Below are 21,840 nucleotides of genomic sequence, written 5' to 3' on the forward strand. Positions count from 1 at the left end.
GACCAACCATAGGCCAGGTCACACCAACAAAAACACCATTTAGCGGGCATGCTGATAGAAGAACATTCTAAGCTGGCTATCTTCAGTAACTGTGAAAGGATTTCCAATGAAATCAGTGGAAGAGCAAAGATTTAACTCTCCCGCAGTGACGCTTTGGAGGACAGTGGCAGATTTCGCGATCGGACAACGGGGAAGTGATGGAGATGTCCCTTTAGTCTGTCAGTTCCCGAAACCACCAAAAACAATCCTCAAAACAAGCACACATGGGGTCAGTGTGACCCACCAGGACTACACACAGGGTAAAAAGCTTGACAGTTCCAATGATTCCCATCTCTTTGGACTGTGAGGTGGTTAAGAGCCTAATTAAAAGGAAACTTGCAACACTATATGCTCTGTGGAAAATGCCTGCTTTTCCTTCATGCTACGAGGGATTCAAAACTTATAGCCAACATTTGTGACACGTAGGCCCCTAATATTAATGACTAGTAAGAACACCAAGAAGGTTAAGATAAGATGTAGCAGGTGTTGTTCTCGTGTCTTCTAATAATGTCCTACAGCTCCTGAAATTCTTGTACAATAATGCAAACTCAAAACCATGGAGAACATAATCAAAAATACATCAAAAAAGCTATCTAGTCAAAATGACACTGAGAACTTAGGATTTAATTTTAGCTCAGAAATCTGTAGACTTCTGGCTTGAAAGATATATAAACAGGAGAGGGTTTGATTTTATCTCTAAATTAGCTTATTTTCAAAAAGCTGCGATACACATTTTTCCCCCGACATTAGTATTTTGGTCATAACAACACACCAAACTGGGAAAAATTCCTTTCCAAAACAGAAAAAAGACGGGAGTAACTTGGAGGTCATCTCCTCCCCCCCCCTGTGTAAATGGAAATGTGCCAAGAACCAATCACCATCCTGTCAGCTGCTTACAATAGCTGAATGAATCCAAAACAAAGACAGCAACAAAGAACCTCGATTCAATTCAGTTATCATTAGAAGAGTATTTTTGCTTTAAAAGAGATAATCTTCCCATTTTAGGAGGTTCCTCTGCTGTGTGGAATAAACAGAAGTCTGAAAAATCTGCGGAAGGATAAAGGATAAAGTTGACACTCTTACTTTTTTTTTACTGTTTGACACCTTAATTACCAGACAATTACTTATGACTTTCCAACATCTTTCCTCTTTCTGTGTTACTAGGGTACACTATTAATTGTTTGAAATGCTTCTATTTTGACTCACGATGCATCAGGAAGTTGATTGGTAATCCATATCAATCGATTTTAGCTTGACCAATTACAAGACAATAGGAAAATTTAAAATGTTTTCTTCTTTCAATGTAGTTCCTCTTTACCAACAGAAACCTGTTTTTCATTACTTTTCCATTTCAGACTTACTGCTGTGGTCAGGTTGCCTTCAACTTTTTTTTCTATAAGCAAACAAGCCGACTGACACTCGGAGTTAACTAGTACTTGGGAGGTTGAGCTCAGAAAAGTTGTTGATTTTTTTTTTTTCCTTTTTACTTCTGAAAAAAAGTTTACAAAAACCTGAATTGGAAATTGGTCAGAATTGTCTAATTGATTAATGTGTAAACTGACATCTAAATGCAGCAGATCTCCATAGCTAGCTTTGAATTTTGCTGTTCAGGTCCTCTCTGTTGTTTCTTTGGATGATAGATTGTGCCCTTAACCTCCCAAATATCTAAAGAAACCATAAACAAATCAGCTAGACACCAACACAGACAAGAGCACAGCAGGTATAACTGCACAACAACCCCCTCCTTCACACTGCTGACAAATGGGCTTCTATGGTTGTGTGGTTGTTCAGGCTGGCTCAGGGCCAACGACAGCCTGTCCTGGACCAGGAGTGGGTTTGACAGTCAAAGAAAAGGCTTGGCAACAAAGAAAGAAGCTCATACTAATGCTGTGTCACAAACAGGCAGCGTTGGAAGACAGACAAAACAGATTTTGTACCCCCGACTGATCAGCATTAAACTGCTCTGATATTATTTACAAAATGGGATTATATGTCAGAGAAAGCCTGCCTATACTTACTATTTTTCAAATATAGCGTCCTGCAAAAGGCAGAGGCAATACAGGAGCAACATCTGTCAACATAGGCCTTCCCTGGTGAGATGAGACAGCAAACAGCAACGTAATCCACTGTGATGCAGTCGAGGTAAACGGGTAACTAGAGCCATTTTGTCACGAATGCCTGCTTTCGCTCTGCAACAGGATATCTAATCTTTACAAAGACCTGAGTCTGCACAGGCTGACATTCTCATTATCAAATTAACCAAACATGCATAGAAAATAAGTGGGATTTTAAGGCACATCTCCAATGAAAATAAATATGAAAATTCAACACTGTTGTACAGGGAGGCATCCAGATTCATATTCTCACTATGCAACTTTTAGAAGGATGATAGAATAGGCATGATGCTATATAAGCAATCTAAACAAAGGAAACCTTTGAGATACAATTCCTAATAACATTTTAATAACCATCTGAAATATGTCATTCCTGAATGAGTTACATTCAATATAGGCATCTACCAAGACAATAACAAAGATGTAAGATGAACAAATTTCATCTTACATAAATTAAATTTTTTTTTCCTTATTGGATTTGAAACCAAATGTATTTTTTCTGCCCCAAGATAAGTTTATGTTTATTCCAATCATTTGTATGTTTCACGTGACATAAAAAAGCTAAGCTAAGACTTAAAAATCCTCAGTTCAAAGCAGTGGCACAGGGGTAAAGCACGTAATGCATGTACAGAGGCCTCAGTCCTACGTGGCTGTCACAGGTTCGAGTCCAAGCAAAAAATTTTTATTTATTTGCTGAAAATGACAAATAGACAAAATAACAAAAAATATGCAGTGCTTTCACATCTCAAATAATGTAAAGAAAACAAGTTTAGATTATATATTATATTATATTATATTATATTATATTATATTATATTATATTATATTATATTATATTATATTATATTATATTATATTATATTATATTATATTATATTATATTATATTATATTATATTATGTAGAAACAATACTTATGTTTTACCTCAGAAAGAGTTAAATTGATATTTAACTCTTATTCCATGGTAATTTCTTATGGAATAACTATGAGGTTTTCAATGGGTTTCAGTGCAGTGGTCTCTTTTTTTTTTCCAGCGCTGTTTTTAAATTGTAGCTGTAATATAAGAAAACACAACACTGGTTGGGTTATTTAGATTTTTACATAGAGGGTTTTTATTTTTATTTTTTTGTGGATATTTTAATGTGTTTTATCTGTCATTCACAAGAGGCTGCTGCAAGACTCCCCACAGCTTTCCTGGTCACGACTTTGAATACAAAATAAGGTTGTTGCTGAATGATAACCTTAAGTAAATATACTGGGTTTCGCAGTAAAATGTTATTATCAGAAACATTTAGAAGTAAGCTTAGAAAATGATGTTTCTATTATGACAGAACATGGCTGCGTAAATTGACAGTCACTTTATTTAATTATTGAATTAGTTCTTTTACTCATGACAATGTAGTACCAGTTTCTTCTTGCTTAAGGTATTTTGTCAAGGAAATCAAGGAATAAAATCTGCTGCATTCGCAAAGAGTTTAACTAAGACTATCATTTTGATAGTTTGCAGTTTTTTTTTTTTTTTAAAGATGCACAAAGTGGTGGTGCTGGTCATTTCATATGTTTGCAATGTAATACATATCACCCCGTGTCTATTATGGATGAACTAATCATATTGCCAGTGATAAAAAAAAATGTCAGCTATCATTACCAAAAGTTCAAATGTTGACAAATTTAATATAATGGTTAATAGATTCATAATTCCCACATTTTTTGTCAATCTATAAATACGTGACGGTCCAACTTTTATTTATTTTTTGTTTTTCTTAGTTTACTATAAAATTCAAAATTTTTGCGGTATGTTGCTAAGAGAGAGAAAAATAAATCTCTGCCAGTTAACGGCTTGAGTCGTGCACTTACATTTATTTGTTTAATTATTTGATTACACTTTTAAAAACAATATAATGTTTATGTTCCCCATCTCTATTCAGAGAAGGCTATGCGACAAGCTTATAATGGTAAGATACCTTTAGTGCATAAAATGGATAACCTCTTGATTCCAGGTTTTAATGAAATTAAAAAACAATAATTAACTCAAATAGTCAATTACTTTGCCAATCAACTGCTCCAGACAGAAACTGGGCCAACATGCTTTGTTTTCTGTAAGGTTCCTTCTCTTCTTTCTAGGTTGCATCTTTAGTAAAGTTTATAGCATTGACTGGACATGTGCATGTCCACCCAATCTAAACTCTCTGGCTTTATCTAAGAGAGCACTACTGGTCCTGTTTATGAAACACAAAATGTACCTAGAAAGTGAACACAGACTCTTGGACTGCAGTTAAGCCAGATCTTCCCCTCAAAGACCAATTAATGCAAGACAAGAAGGCCCCACAGTGGTCTACTGACTCAGCATTTCTTACCGAAGAAACTCCTGCATCCGTGTCCACCAATGGACCACCAGCGTTTGATCTACTCAGGTTAAGTTCTAATTTATAAGACAGACCGTTTTTATGCTTTGGTAACATTTACACATGCATAGAAAAAAAGGTATTTACCAGAAGGCTTTATAGATTCAGCAATATTCTTTAACTACAAAACACAGAAAGTGAAATGATAGTGCTTTAACTTTCTGTGTAAAGTTTAGCTGCAAGATTGACAAATTCTCTGGTTATTTTCAGATGCACATTTCTCCCTTAAATGAAAATCCTGTGTGTGCTGAGAGCAATGTCCAAGTCGGTCAGAAAAAAAAAAAAATTTGTTGGAAAAAAGCGAAAGCAGAGCTCTCCTAAGAGAAATGAACGGATATAATGAGAAACTGAATATTTGAGGCCTGCAGAGCTCGAACAGTTGGATTTTAATACGCCTGCCTTTTAAACGCTTGTCAAACACATCAAAAAACAGGCAATAAAACCAAGAAAAGTATTTTCAGCATAAAATTGCTGGCTTTTGCGTTTGAATTATGCGCACCAGTGAAGTGCTATAAGCTGGAATACACGCACACACACACACTGCAACAAAATAAAATACCCCATGCCAAATCAATTATGTAGTCACTAACTGCTCTGATCTTCTGAGGACAATCGAGGGAGTGGAGTCTTTCCTTAAGGACTTAAAACTTAACAAATAACCCGCCAATCAATGTCACATATGTCAGCAAAACCCTTGAATGTATCTCAACATTAGTTCAGTTCAATAGTTAATCAACATCATCATGGCCAGTTACACTGGAAGTACTCCGGCTGTCTAGTTTGTCCTTCAGAAGAAATAAAACTTTATAAATGTCTCAAAGGCAATGACATGCAAAAGTATTTTTACCCTTTGAACTTGTCCACATCGTCATGTAACAATGAACTATAATGTATTTTACTTGTAGCATATGTGGTAGATCAAGAGAAGTGGAGCATAATAGTAAAAGGAAAATGAGAAAAATGTGGCATACCCCTAAATAAATTATATCGAAAACCATTGCCGTCAGAAGTCCCTCATTTATAAGCAGAGATCACCTGTGTATATTCTAAGCTCAGCATTTAGAAAACATTCTTTAACAAACAGTATCAGGAAGATCAAAGAATGCACCAGAGACGACACGGAGAAAGTGGTAAAGAAGTTTAAGTTATATAGCAATGTGTCAAACTTTGATAATATTACTAAGCGCTGTTCAATCTGAATAAATTAGGTATGTTTTCACAGCAAACCTAATAACACATGAATCTCCACCAAAACCGAAAGAGTAGGCAAGGAGAGCATTAGAGAAGCACATCCATGGTTTCTTTGGAGGAGTTGCATAGATCCATAGCTCATTCAAACACAGATAAATCAAACACACCATCATTAAGGTGACATAAGAAAGTGGAAACACTAGGCTGTGGTGATGTATTTGTTCAACATGGTCAGGTAAGAGTTGATAGGAAAACAAAACTCTACAGAACAACAACAGAAAAACAACCTTAAACAATAGAGTTAAAATCAAAGCATATTATTGTGACAGAACAGAAAAATAAAAGTCTAGACTTAAATCTAGTTTAGAATCTGTTGTTCCTGGACACTCTCCATCTAATCTAAAAAAAAGGGTAGAAGCCTCTAGATGTGCAAAGTTGGTAGAGATATACTCCAAAAAATTAAACTGTACCGAAAGACAGTTTTAAAAAAAAGCCTTCACTAAAGCAAAAAAAGACCTGCATTTTCTTTAAGAGTCCTGGAAATGCATTGATTAAGACTCTCGCAGCTGCAAAATTTCAATAACAAGACAACTACCTAAAGACAGAAATACCTCAGCACATGTCTTGGCAAACTGATCAGTTAAAAACTTGAAGCTGCATCAGGGATGAGGTGGGATGGTGAATGTACAAGTCACAACTTTCTGTAGCCAAGCTACACAACATGGTGTGGAAGTGATTAAGGCCTTTAAGCTACCATGACATGGATATCTCCTGGCTCTGCAGCCCTCTGTCAGAGGATCATACTTTAATCTGATTGTAAAGACACTAAGTATGACACAGGCGCTTCAGGAATGTAACCTGTCGTTAATATCAATTACACATGGATCCAATTGCCAATAATCAAGACGGTTCAGGAATGTTTTCAGTTGGTAGATAACTAGGGGGGAAAGAATAATGACATAATTTTGCTTAGGTTAGTGAAGCTGGTCGCTTTACAGTTCACTTTTTCATGTACTCTGAATATTTTCTGACATTTTGAGTGATTGCAAAGCAGAAAGAGTTAATAAAAAACTGAGAAAATAAAGGTGAAGTGTTTTATTAAACCAGTTTGGCATTATTATCATGAGATCAAAGTGTGCTGAACTGCAGGAGGTAAATTCCCGGGCACATTACCGCCATAAAAAAAAAAAAAAACAGTAAGCAGAACTAACCATTATGTTTCACTAAATAATTGGCCAACCACCTTTACCCCCAGCCTCCTCTGATTTAATGACCTACATCCATACTGCCGCCTCATGCCAGCTGGCATGACACAATCCCTGGCAGCCTCGGCCTTTGACGCGAGAAGAAGTGGACCGCTTTAACCTCACAGCTCTCTGTAACCTCCCCATAAGCTCCCAACAATTTCAGCTGGAACTGGGAGCGGACGGCACTCTCAATGTCCAACAGAAACACCCGGGCTGGGAGCCGCTTATGAATTCCAAGTTAGACAAATAAATCCATACATGTTTGCGGTACAGCTAACCAGGAACTCTCATGCCAACCTTTGGTTTGTGAACATCTAAGGTGGGCAGAGCATATACCTAGCATGCTCTACCGTTCATGTAAAACATATGGAGTCAATAAAGTGAAAGGCCAAACAAAGTGCATGAAACTGAAATTAAACTAACACAATTTAGAATCTCAATTTCGTCGTCTGTCCCCAGGAGTCATGTTAATGTAAAGTGTAGTTTTTTTGTATCAGGCAGACTTTTCAGCAAAGGAAAATATTAGGCGCTTGCTACAACTGAAGTGTAGAACTGTGTGTACCTCAGTGATCTAATGAAAAGCAGTGTCAATGTAAAAAAGATCAGAGTGATTACTCATAAGACAAACCAACAACCTAAGTGGTTTAGAATACGTCACTGCTGCCACACGATAAAGGACGCCAAGCGCTATAAAAGACATGGAAAAAGTTAGACCTCTGGTATGTAGCAAAAAGATACAAGATCTGCTGTCACACGGTTTCCTACCCTGACATGTATGCTGGGAATTTTAGGAAACAAATACTGTCACATCTTTCAAATCTGGATTGCTTTTCATCTGCTGCCTTTTTTAATTCAAACCACTCAACAGCATCAGTGTTACGTTAATTTTGTCAAGATGTTACCATCTTGCTTTTTTGTTGTTGTTTTTACCGGATTTGAAGATCAGGAGGCCATCTGGGATGGACATTTCAATGTCCTCTCTTCAAGTAGTAATTATTTGATGAATTAATCTGAAACTTAGCCTTGCTATCTATCAGTTTCACTTTCAGTTTCAAACATATGCAATGCTATCTCAAAGTAAATGACTTTCAATGATCATAAACTGAGTATCTTTATAGTGTTGAATGTGACTAAAGGATGTTATTTTTTGTCATTTATATAACATTTGTGAAGCAGATTTGTGAAAGATCTTGTAAAGCATGCATATGAGAGTTGTGACATTAACGTTCCAAACAATCCAGCTAATCTGTAGCAGCGTCGCCACGTCGATAATCAGACAATGCAGACTACAATAATTAATTCATAAAAAGGTAATCTGGAGCACAATTTACCTTTGGCATCCAGTCTTCTTGCACCATGAGCATACAAGGCAGATATACATCTACATCTTCATATGTATCTCAACAATAGTAAGATGCGGCTACAAAAGACTTTATACACTTTCCCATATCTATGAAAGTATCCCATTTGAACTCTGAAGACAAGAACATATCTGTGTTCATACTATTTTTGGGACACACAGAGCCATAACATCCCACCCAGAGGCATACAGTTAAACTGTACTGAACTGAAAAGAAAGCTGTGATTTCACACCATAATATGAATAGATGTCTTGTGTTCTTCTTGTTTGTGAGAACTATATATGAAACCACTCTTTCTCAACATACTTATATTTTGAACCCCGCTTTGAGGGAGTTTGCTTTTTTCACTTTTTAGTCAAAAAAATCTGGACACTAGAACATACAGAATCATTTACAACAATTTTGAAGTAGATGGCATTTTGAGGTCACCACTGATTTTAGTCAATTTTTACCAACAATGATAAATGTAAATATAAGCCCACCATCCAAAATCTGTGCATTTCTTCAAGTTTCCCGTGTGAGTGATCATTAATGTGTACATGGTTGTGTAAGAGAAGAGTCATTGAGTTTTACTAAGTATCTAAATCAAAGGCAAAATAATTAGGGATTTAACATCTTGGACTGTCTGTAGCATCATATATTACCATTTAGCATGGTTAGTATGACAGAATCAGTCTCTATGTAGAATGTGCTCTATCTTTGAGATTTCCAAAGGGAGCAAACTTTTTCCAATCAAGTAGTTGATAGACATAGGTTAAAATGTCAAACATATACATTTTAGTAACTTTTCTGCCCATATGGTCTCTTGCACTCCATGGCAAAACTGAATGAACTGCATTAACATGTTGCAGAAAATATTATTCATTTTTTACAATATGTTCCACCTCTGTGTTTCTATTTTAAACAGCTAATTGATAATGAAGATAGCCAAGTTTGAATCTACATAACTTGGTAACAACAGTCCCACCAAATAGTGTTGTTGTCGGTTCAAAATGGTACAGCTTACTATGGTGCATAGACCAATTTTAAAAAAGTATCGGATTTTTGAACTGACCAGTCACCTTTTAGGAGCAATCCACCTGAAGATCATCCACTTTTTCCAAACATGTACTAAGTGCATCTCTAGCACAACTTTCTAGTAGACCCCAGGTATGGCAACTACTGCTCACCTCCTCAGGGTTGAAGAGATGACGGTGTGAAATGGGAAATTTAAATTCAACTTGCTATCAGATCTAATTATATTGAACTTTTTTAGCAAGAAGCACTGTTCCTAAATATGATTCAAAACAGCTTCTGCAGGATAAAATAGTGTCTCATCGTTTTGTTTTGTTTTTTTGGGGGGGTTTTATCAAGAAGGCATTCAGAATTTAAGCAGGCTTTTACTTGTAAAAGAGTGGAGTCATTAAAGACTTTTAGACCTTGCCTTTTTTTTTAATAAACAAATCTAATGCCCTTGCATGAGTGGGAAGCAGAGCTCATTCAGCTAATGCCTGGAAAATGAATTTTTGAGTAATTCATCCAGTTTGGTTTTATTATCATTCCAATCACTGTAATTGGATCAGATTAGCCACAGAAATACAGCAAGAATGACATTAACGTATATCCCTATAACCAACTATATCAGTTCCTTCTTATCAGATCTGAATTGCAGTCTCTCTCTCTCTTAAGCAGTAATCATATTGCAATGATTATGGTTGACTGTAAAAGCTGGGAGATATTTGGGTTGTTTTTAAAAGCCAGATTCCTGTAATCAGCAATTGTGAGTAAGTTACTCTTGAATCATTTTTTATATATATATATATATATATATTTCTCTGGGTTGACAGCTAATTTAAAGCATGAACAATTGATTCCGGGAAAATCAGAGTCTGGCGTGTAATGTATATTACTGTATCCACCTGCTCGGTAGGGCCAGAAACTCTTGTATTTTCAGCTTTGTCTGGCATCGGTCCGACAAAGAGCTTTTGAAGTAGAAGGAGTATACGACCAACTTTTTTTTTTATTTTCCTGCAGTGTTCAAGTTTATTTTAGTCTATAACTTCAGGCCAGTAATGGAGAGTGTTTCTCATTCTGTGTGCTGTTTACAGCCTCTTTTCATTTTTTCTTTTTTTTTTTTTTTTTTCTTTTTGGTGTTTCCAAGTTTTGGCGATAGCAAAGGAAAAAGTTAAGCAACAGACAGAGAAGGATGCGATTGTTATCTTACCCTCCATCCTCCTGAAATCCCTCCAGTTCATCCTTCTGCTCTGCCAGGGTAGACTCCAAATCCAAATAGCTTCCATTATGGGACAGCTGGAGGGCGCAGTCATCCGGCTAAGCATGCAACAACACACACACACACAAAGAGGTTAGATTTAACCAATGTAATTTTGACCCATTCTCATTAGGTAAAACAAGTGACACCAAAACCCAAAGAAAGCTAAACTGAAAGAGTATATTACATTAACACTGTACTTATAATAAGACATGACAAGACAGTTCCTTTATCAGCTCATGTCAGAGCTCTTTGGCGATAAACACTGTAAAGCTATGAAGGGTCAGAGCTGCTTTTCTGTCTGCTGTCTCTTATCTCGCTGCTCCAACCCCCGCCATGTCTGATAAACTATCATCGAGCGCGATGATTTCACAGAGAGGGTATAATTCGTCTGGTCCTTAAAGGTTGTCATCGCCCGACTCGGGTCAAGGAGATGAAGAATGAGAGCGTCTGTTCACTTGTCTGCTTGACCTCTAAATTGAAGATATTAACCTATTTATATTGGAGGTCTGTCGGCTCCGCAGGACCCCGGCTCCAGCAGTGAAGCAGAACACAGGAAAACAAATACCATTAAAAGAGTCCAAACATTTGATTTCAGGAGCAGAGACTTGGCACTGCTCTGCTCCACTAACACTCTGGGTGTCTAAAACAACATGTGGTATGGGTAGATCTGTTCGCTCTGCTCCGTAATGAAACACAAAGGAGGAGAGATTTGGATGCAGACTCCAACATCTTTTTTTTATAATGAGCAACATGTGTAGTAAATACGCAACATGTAGGATTTCTCACAACAGTCCATTTACTCCCAGACTGATGCACTACCACTTCCTTCCTTCATTCTGTACGTGACAGTAACTTCATTAAACATGATGGAGCAACACAGGAAGAGACTTTATGGCTTTGAAGTGTTCAGCCACTCTGTTTGCATTACTGCACCCTAAGACTGTGTCAAATTTTGGAACTGAGACAAAACATATGGTTAGATGGGATAGCTCTCAATCCCCCCCAACCCGCCTTCTGACTTTTTTTTCTGATTCAGACATGCAGTTCCCTCTAATCTCTGGTTCAGCAGATAACGATGTGAAAATATCCTTAAAACGAAAAAGATATTTTATTGCCGTTGCCAATTTTTTTCATTTAAATTAAATTATCTTATTAAGTTGATGATAGAGTAGAAGCTTTCATTTAGTAATTCTTTAATATCCATTCAGCGTGTTTATTTATGCTAATGCATCCATCTATCTTAGCCACTAGGAAGGACAAGAAACCATACCATAAAGTCAAATTTATGCTGATGTGAAGTCATTTGGAAAAAATAACCGCTTGCCTACACCTATCTATATGTGAAGTCAGAGCAACAATAACAAGTTTTTGAAGAAAGAAAAAACAGGGTTGCGTAAAATTTATTGAGCTATTGCACACCGTACGGAAGATAACAAAGGCCAGAAATAAAAACATTTGCGTTCTTGAGTTCGTCAAGTCATCATGGATGTTATGTACCTGAGAGTTGATGGCTTGAGAGACATGGCAGATGTAAATATGTAGTCTTCTAAAAGACATTAGACCTTTAACTGGAATTGTCCTCTGATCAAAGGACCACACAAGAAATGAGTCAGGAAAATTGATGAAAATATGTTGTATAGTGATAATAATGTACATAAACCATTCATATTTGCAAAACTACAAAAACAGGCAACATAGCTGGAATTTGTACTTCGTGTTAAAGCTTTTCTACAGTTGTTTGTCTCTCAGAGCTGTAACTTAGTAACCCTAGTACTTAAGTTCTTAAGTTCTGATGATTGAAAGAAAGCTATCGGATAATGGGCTTGTTTGACTTAAAACAGGATTTATGTTTGTAGTATATGGAATAATAGATTTATAGCAAATTACTTTACATTTTAAGAGTTTATTCTGCAGCAATAACTGGCTTTTGCAAATGTTGAACAGGATTCAAAACTGTTGTTTATCTGGTCTTTAACTTTATTTAAGAAATAAACTAGCATCAAGTATGAATGCCAACTTCTTCCAAATATGGCACAACAGAACAAAATAACTTTAAAGAAATTAGTTATTCTTTTTCTAATTTCCAGTGCTTTTTTAAAGACTGGATCAGATATAGAAAGACAGAGGGAGACAGAAAGAAAGGAGGAAAAACAAGCCCAGCAAAGCAGAGGATGTAAGATTATATGGCATTAGAGAGAATCCAAGCATAAAGCATTCAAAATAAACCTGGTAAATTTATGACTTTAGTTTTCTACAGTGGCAGTGATATAAAATGCAATGCTAAAAATAAGAAACTAATTCCCATTACCCCATACTGAACTACCAAATAAACTTGGTTGTATTTTATTAAATCCAGGTCTTAATTCCCTTTACCTGTACATTACACTCCAAGAACTCAGTGAACCGAACAGAAAACAAGAGCAAAATCTTTGCTGTCTGTTTTTTTTCACTCTGTATTACCTTAAATAGACAAAGCACTGAATCAGTCCTGCAGCTGTAACCAATAATTAGCCAACTGTGGAACCAATAAATGACTAGCAGACCGACAAAAAGCAAGGAGGCAAACTCAAAGCTTTCTGTTTCTCTAAGTATCCACACTTTCACTTCCACTCTTAACTCTCTTATATTTTCTCATTATAGAATCAGCCTGGATTACACATCACAGCTATTGGTACACAAGTAATGCAAGGCCAGGGTAGTGCGTTTAATTGTCCCTAATCCAAGAATCGGAAGGAATGCAGGTCACAATTTATCAGAAGCAGGGATTTGTTTGTCTGTCTCCTGCCCAGGACTTGAACTCACAGTAGCACTGCGATGGCCAAGTCCAGAGAAGTAACCGCAAGCGCTCTGCTCGCACTGAGGTCTGGCCTCTCCCTTCAACAACCATGCTGTGGTCCATTGACCAGGGAGGCAGTGCAGGAAAAAATGACTAAAAATAAACACCATGCAATTTCCAATTTAAAGCGTCTATCACACTCCAGTTTTTATATTCAAGCAAGGAGAGACATCTAGAAGCAAACACCGTCGACTAAGCACACCGTATGCACACTCCTGCATACATGTCCTGCCTCTGTAGTGGCTACCTTGCACATCTGTGTTTGCAAAGTGCAGTAAACTCTAAGTCACACCAGATGAAATCCAGAAATCTCCTTCATAAAGCTTTTGATGAAGCCACTTGGGGTCTTCTTTTGAAGGCATCTGACACCAAGGCACACCTGATGCATGAATGAGAAACCACAACAGTAATCTGAAGTTCCTGTCAGGCACAGTGTTGGACAATGCATTCTTTTGAAAGGGGCCTTCTGCTGCGACAGCTCCTCAAAATGCATAGAGGAGAAAAACCTCAGCTCTGCATAACAATGAGAACAGCAATTCAACAGAGGAACCTGTATTTTAAAGTGTTTTACATAACTTCTCATTTAACACAGCTTCTCATTATGGGGCCAGAAAAAATGCAGAAAAACAATTGTCTCTGAAGTTTAAATTGGTTAAGTCACAGTCCAGAATTGGAATCAAACAGCAGCAGACCAGAAGCGGTATGGCAGAGCTTTGATTTACAGATGCGTGCTAGCAAACATTAAGCACATTCCTTTACTGTGGCGCCGATAGGTGTGAAATGACTCTCGCACCTGAGTTATGGATCATTGCATCTCCTCCAAAGTTATCCTAGATGCTGTTTGTTCACAACCTCCTTAGGCCTTCACATAACAACAGTTTTATGCTAAAATTAAGCTAACTTCTTAAGGTGTTAACTTCTTAAGGAGGCTGGTTATCCTGATTTTTACTAAGGAATGTGACAGTAAAATTTAATTTAAAAAAAATGGAAGCCACATTTTTGAGGTTTAATTTGAACAAGATTGTGCAAACCATGTACCACATTGTCTTCCACTTCCAGGTTATTAGCACTATGTATATGTTGGTGTGTGTTGCATAAAGTCTGATTTTTTGAGACTTTATCCAACATATAAAGTGCCATTTTTTATATGTTGCATAAAAATGAGGCACATGCATAATGAAACTTATACCTGTGCCATGACAAAATATGGAACAGTTCAAAAGGTAGGTCTTTGTAAAGCACTGTAAATGCTAAAAACTGGATAAATTATTGCTTATAGGACATGCTTTAGACACACACTTTACAGGACACACTGTGTCTTTATGACCTGCATTTGTATAGCGCTTTATCAAGTCAGGAGACTTGATAAACACTACTTTAGTCATTCACCCATTCATTCACACACTGATGGTGGAAAGCTACAATGTAGCTACCCTAAGGTAGTCTGACAGAAGCAAGGCTGCTATTCAATCAGCGCCACCAGGCCCTCTGACCAGCACCCAAGGGTTACAAGGATGAACTCCTACCTCCTAGGCCACTGTCATCCTGTTTTTATTTGTAGAAAAGATCCCATAGCAAGACCATACATTCTGCACTCTACATGTTGACTTTAAGCCTTTCTTCTTCCCAGGTGCTATTCTATGAATAACACAGTCCAATTTAATGCAGGGTTAACTACACCCATGCACAAATCTCCAAACTTCAGCTTTAGAAACTGATGACAACAGCTCAGAAACAGCACATGCAAGCTGTCTGAATCCCTGGATACCATGTGTGAACAGCACACTATTTATATCAAATTGACCTCTGAGCTCTGGGACTGGAGGCTTGTTGCTTGAGCCATTTTCAGGGTCACTCTTAAAACAAATTCTTTAAAGAATGTAAATCATAGAACAACTTGCTGCATACTGTGACTCCACTGCTGTTGCTGAGATAAAGTGAATGAAATTACACCTAAGCAGTAATGCCAATGGATTTAAAACAAAGATTGGGCTCATTTTTAGTATGTCAGTGTTCTTTTATATATTTTTCACTGCTACCTTCCATCTGAAACTCTTCAAAGTTTCTCTGTCACATCCTGTCAATGGAAGCAAGCTGGCATCTGAATGTGAAGCAAGCTTGTGGTAATGTACAACCATCCAAAAGGTTCCATCTCCTCAACTCTGTGTAAACAGTCTGCAATAACACAGATCTGACAGGACAATGAAAGACCCAAATTACATTTTGAGGTATGTGACATCCTTACTAAACAAAGATAAAAGCACATTAAAATATGATAGGTTATGCAAGTATGTTTCATTTGACTTTGAAAGGTGAGTAGGTAACGCTGCTTTTCAATGTACTTGAGTCCACGTGGTCAAACTAGGAAGCCAAAACAAACATTTCAAAAGATTTTGACGTTAGGAAGCCTTCGAAAGACATAGAAAGAAAAACAAACATAAAGAAATTGAGCTATTCTAGTTGATTTTTTGATCAAAACAATTGCACCTTTCAAAACAAAAATATTTAGGTGACTTCAAGCTATTTAAAAATGGCAAAGATATTGCCATTGGCATTTCATCACCACCGTCACTGTAACAGGAGCTGAGAAGTCACATATTCCTGTACTGAACATGCAGGAGCATATTCAGTACAGTCTCTCTGTTTCATTAACAAATATTATGTTTATGAGGAATAAAACGTTTTCTAGCAATAACACAGTCAAGACTGTGCCTTGCATTGAAACCAGACCTCTACAGCTTTGTTTTTGTTTTTTGCTGTTTTACATTTTGTCATGTAACATGTTCGTAATGTTTCTATTAATCTAAAAAAGTGTGCATTTCAGTTCTACAAATTCATGCAACACTAGTAAATCGAGTCCCCAATGTGTGTAAATTCAGTAAAAGAAAGTCTCAGGATTTTGTTAGAGAACATTAAAGTACCATAAGGTCCAGTAGTACTTTAATGTTCTCTAATGTTGAGAGAACAAGATTGACAGGTCAAGGAGAAAGCTGTGGAGGAAACTTGGTGACACACCTAAGCCTAAACCTCCATGCTGGCCAAAAGGAGCACCAATCAAAGAAGAAGTCAAGAGGTACATGTTAACTTAGGAAGAGCTGAAGATATCCACAGCTCTGGTCGAACACTTCGTTGACAGATCAACTATTGGTGAGGCACCCCATAGATCTGTCCTTTTTTGAGGAGTGCCAAAAGAAACCAGTCAACAGTCTTGTCATCAGTTTGCCACCAAGTATTTAGGAAACACACCAAACATGAGGAAGAATATATTCTGGTCAGATGAGAATAAAGTTAAACTTTTTTGGCCTACATGCAAAATGTGACATCTGGAGGAAAATGAACATGGCACGTCGCCCTCAATACATCATCCCTTTGTTGATGCACAGCAGTGGAAGCATCATGTCTTAGGGGTGCTTCAGGGATAGGGAAGCTATTCAAATACAAATGCATTTCACACTTTTCATTTGTGAGGAAAGTTGAAAAGTATTTATTTTCTACTTCACCATGGTGGACTACTTCCTGTCGGTCTGTCAGAGGGTCCTTACAAGTATGCATTTTTTTATTCAACAAAACATAATGTCTCCCAAGTCTAGAAAAAATACATAGAACGTAAACTTTGTTGTTTTACATGTTCAAAATTAATTTATTACCAACAACCCTTCAGAAAAAGTAAGAGGTTTTCATTCCCGCATCACTGAGGGTAACTAAGGTAACCACTGTTTGGCTTCATCACCATTTCTGCACCAGGTCCCTTGTTCAATGATCCAGCTTGGTTTAGTAACCTAGTAACCCCATCAACAGGGCAATTGTTGGTTTAAGTCAGAGTGTTCAAGTGTAGCTCAGCTGATTGAAGAATAACAACACAAGCAATAAATATTTGTATACATACCTTGTGTGGTGCTTTCACCAGCCTGTGGACTCCAGCTATTTGATTGATCAGAGGAATATCTTCCCTAAAGGTATACAGAGGCGGTCTGGTGGGCTCTGGGAAATTGGTGCTGTTGAAAGGGTCGGTGTCATCTAAGAACTGCACCCTGCATGTAAGCGTAGCCATGATGTATCCATTCAAGGTGATATGAAGTGATCAGAATAGTGGATGCGACGCTGAAACCTCTGACACCAGCGCAACCCTCCTCCTTCTCCTCCTCCCGCTGCTGCTGCTGCTGCGGGGGCTGCGAACTACCGGCAGGTTCTCTGCAGTGGCGATCTCCCGCACCCTGTTATCCTTGGAGCTTCCCCATGAGTTTCAGACTGCGCAGATGGGGCTGCCGCAATATTTGGTCCGGGATAATCACTGGGAGACCGGACTGGTCAGAGTGCTGCCGAGGCGGACGGAGCGACAGCGTCCAAGGGCATTGCAGGCAGACTGCGGTGTTCGGACGGGACTGCTGCACTTGGTGTCTGGTCTGGGAGAGCGATGCATAAACTCTGCCAGAGGGATTCAGCAGTCGGACCTCAGCCGGCGGACCCACAACAGCTCATGTTACATGCGCAACCGTGACCTCTAGTGGCTAAAATAAAACGTGCAAAAAATATCGACGTTGCAGTTGATTTGAATCAGAATGTTCCGTAGCAAAACATTCAAAATATAAAATGTCAAAAAATATGGTGTATCGCACATTTTGTTTTATACAGCTATTTATTACATATATAATTATACATTTCAAGCATTTTACATCCACCAAATTCTAAGTTCTGTTTTAAAGGGAATGCAAACCAAGTCGGCTTGAATAGCACCACTCATGCAAGGGGTAATTTAAAGGGCTTTACAGGAAAAACATAAGTCAGAGAATTTAACGTCAAATACACCAGAGCTCATCTGAAGCCTCAAACAACAGCATACAAAAATAAGATAATCAAATAAAGGCAAAAAAAACAAACAAACTTTAAGATAATAACATTTAAGAAAATCAAAAAATGCAAAACATGATGTCAGTTTTTAGCAGTCTTTGGCTGCTAACCCACAGTCAACAATTGTGTCTTTAGTCCTGTTAAAAAAAAACAGAAAACAAACTGTTTCTGCACTTCTCATGTTGAAAATGTTTTAGATTAACGTAAAAATAAAACTAAATGGAATAATGATGAGGTAACGGGTTGCAGATGGGAGAGAGGATAGAACAAGGCAGCTCTGAGGAGAGAGAAAGAAATAGCAGGGGCCAAGGAAGAGTACACAAGAGACTAGGAAATGACACTAAAGAATGACTAGACCTTGTATTTTGAGGTGTCATACAAGACAACATCACATGTGTTGGAAACTGAAGAGTAAAAGTGTGATTCTAAAAGAGATTTAAAAACAGGAAGAGAGTAGGCCTGTCTGACACTGAAGGGTAACTTGTTCCATAATATAGGAGCAACAAGAGCAAGTGCTTTTTTACCTCATCATCAGCAATAGTTTTAGGGACTGTCAGCAGTAGCTGATTCTAGGCAAACAATAAGATGAAAACTGTTTTTTTTGTTGTTTTTTGTTAATTTCTAGATAATTCAAAGGCCAATGCTTTGCACAACCATGTATTTACAGATGCCAAAGTTTGTGAGTAAGTCTCTTTCTGTTTTTTATATATAATCAGAAAACTAATATAGCAGCACCTTAGAAATTATAATGATCATCCGTCCATCCATTTTCTAACACCCTTGTCCCTAGTGGGTTTGAGAGAGGTACTGGTGCCTATCTCCAGCGAATGTTTCACCCGAGAGGCAGGGTTCACCGTGAACAGGTCACAATAATGAACATAGAGAAATAAACTTAATATATGCTAAGACCTACAGAACATACCTTTGTTCTGTAGGTCAGAGCACAAACATCAAAACACCCAAGGAATGTGATGGTATATGGTAGAATAAACCTGAAAGACAACAAATAACAGTAATAATTTATCTGTCATTTGTGATTTACTTGTACTTTTCAATGTAATGATTTGAATCATCTTGTTCACGTACGCCAAAGTCAAGACCTGAAGTACTACCATCAAGCACCTCCTCCAACACAGGTAACTCAATTATACTTTTCCAGGAATTGTTAGACCTGAATGACTGAATGCTGAAATTTGATGCAGGTGTGTTGAAGAAGGCACCTCTGTTCTTGTCTATAAGTTTTGCAAAACCTTTTATACATACAGTACTTTTGAAAGAATGTCGTAACTGTGCTTTTGAGATTTGAAGAGACAATCCATGCCTAATTTTTTATTTGATTTAAAAAAAAATAACTTTATATACTGTCCATTGGCTATTATTGATTACTTGAAGCAGTAACAATGTATGGTAATCACTTGTTGGGTGAGGAAAGCAAGGAAATGAAACATATTTATTTTTGCCTGAAATGATCCAAAGTTTTTTAAAGGAAAAAATACTGATATGACTGTGTGTATTTTTGATATTAGTTTGACATGGATCATAAACAATTAATCTAATAATAGCACTAATATCTAATTTATTTAAAGTGACGAATACTGAAATAAAAGGAAATCAATCCTTCAGCTTAAATGTGAGGTAATATTCCATCTGTCCAGCAGGTGTCACTGTGGGTTTTCATCAACACTTAAAGAGCTGATGGGGTTTGCATGAAATACAATGAGATTTCTAAATCTAATGTCTTTGTGGTTGTGTGTAGATAACAGTGAGGTAAACAGGATATTGTGAGAAATAAAATACAGACACATTATCACAGTTTCAGTCTTTATCCCATGCTGTTGTTGGATTTGTTATCACCAGCACATCATGCTGTGCCTCACATTAGCTTGAAGAGATGCTTTCTAAGATAACAGTAACACATCAGTGCAACAAAATGCTTAAAGCACTTATTGTTTGTTTCTTATTCAGTAGCTGCCTGTACTCATAACACCAAATAAAAACAACAAAATTCAGATGTTCATTATATATATATATATATATGTATATATAATAAGAAAGAACTAAGAATAAATTAAAATGATCCCGCTATATTCGGTAACAACACACTATTACTTCACTTATTTTCTTGATGGCAAATCTGACGTAAACATTCAGAATTAGCTGAAGATTTGGTTCAGAAAACTTTATATATGTGCTATTTTAAGTTTCACATGTCTACATAGGTCATATTATGAATTGTTTACACTTAAGTAGGTTTTAAGCTGTCAGACGTTTTGTGGATGAGAAAGTTTCTGTGCTGGACCAACAATTTAGCTCAACTCAGCTTGCTAACAAGTTAGATTTGCTGAGCTGAACTCCCAAAGGCAGTTGTTGCCAAAGAACAGCTCATCTGAGCTGCAGTGGTTAAGGAGAAGATTTACATAACATTCCAGGAATTTAAGCACAAATCACTCCTTTAATTTATATTTTGATTGCAAACAAGTTTGAATTATTTAGGTTTTGCTAAATGGAGACCGAAGCAGATCACATCATAAAGGAAACAAAATAATAATCATGCCAAGTGATTTCTTAACATTGAGATATATTTAAGCATGTCGTTAAAACATGAGCAATTTGTTTTTGTTTTATTAATTTAGGTAACATGGTAACCAAAAGGTGTCACAATGTGCCATTTCTGAGTAAGTATTTTTCATAGTGTAGTCAGAATTTCACTAATTTCTTTTGGGTGACATATAAACACACATAATTTCAACTCAAAAAATCAACACATTTTTAGACTGAGCAAATAAATCACTGAATCTACAGAAAAGTTTATGAATGCATGAGATACCAAATACTGTGGATCTGTCTTAAATTTGCTCTGGTTATCATTTGTTTTGGTTTAGGTAGCATGAGAAAGCCAAATAATGATAATGATATTATTAATTATTATGATTTAAATCACACGGTTGTATTAACATGCTCTTTCTATAGCCTTTAGATTTGACTGAAAATACTACTAAACACATTTGATTATTGTTTCCAGTCATAAAAGCATGTATATGTCTTATTTGACCTAATCATATTATGTATTACTTTCACACATCATCTTATGGATCACTTTCAATAATCTAAGGAAGAGCTTTGGCTGCATTATGACTGTAGCTGTAGCTTCCCACCTGTGGACCTAAGAGTGATGTAATGTTACATGATGAGCCCTTAATGCAACTTTTGTGTCACATGTCAACAGTTCATGTGGGTGTATGAGCAATGGCAATGCATGTCACTGAGGGTGTATGCATGTTCTCCCCCGGGCATGTGTGCATTCTGAATCACACGCAGGTACGTAGTTGTCCTTTTTTGTGCGTGTTGTGGACGGACGGTGATATTGTCCCCAGAGCGTCACGTGCTGTGGAATATGCTGGCTGCCTTTGTTGTCCCTCTGCCTGTTCTGCTTTTCTGGCACTTTCATACAATGGTGCACTTGAACACTGCGGTGTTATTAAGCCTTTCAAACTACTACAGCTTGAATTCCAACTCTCGGGAAAGCCAAGCATCCTAATGTAGGA

General features: G+C 37.1%; 1 protein-coding gene across 6 annotated transcripts in view; it reads right to left on the reverse strand.

Moving 5' to 3' along the window:
* The window catches only part of fhod3b (formin homology 2 domain containing 3b), a 97,206-nt gene extending 79,338 nt beyond the window's left edge, over positions 1-17,868 (reverse strand). For all 6 annotated transcript variants that reach the window (XM_044117569.1, XM_044117568.1, XM_044117567.1 and 3 more), the window contains exons 1-2: positions 17,334-17,868; positions 10,561-10,667 (exon numbers count right to left, since the gene is read on the reverse strand). In XM_044117569.1, the coding sequence (XP_043973504.1) occupies positions 10,561-10,667; positions 17,334-17,498 (272 nt within the window). In that variant the 5' untranslated portion in view covers positions 17,499-17,868. The remainder of the gene's footprint in view (positions 1-10,560; positions 10,668-17,333) is intronic.
* Positions 17,869-21,840: the final 3,972 nt, after the last annotated feature.

Source organism: Gambusia affinis, linkage group LG05 (genome assembly GCF_019740435.1).
Source record: "Gambusia affinis linkage group LG05, SWU_Gaff_1.0, whole genome shotgun sequence".
Classification (NCBI taxonomy): domain Eukaryota; kingdom Metazoa; phylum Chordata; class Actinopteri; order Cyprinodontiformes; family Poeciliidae; genus Gambusia; species Gambusia affinis.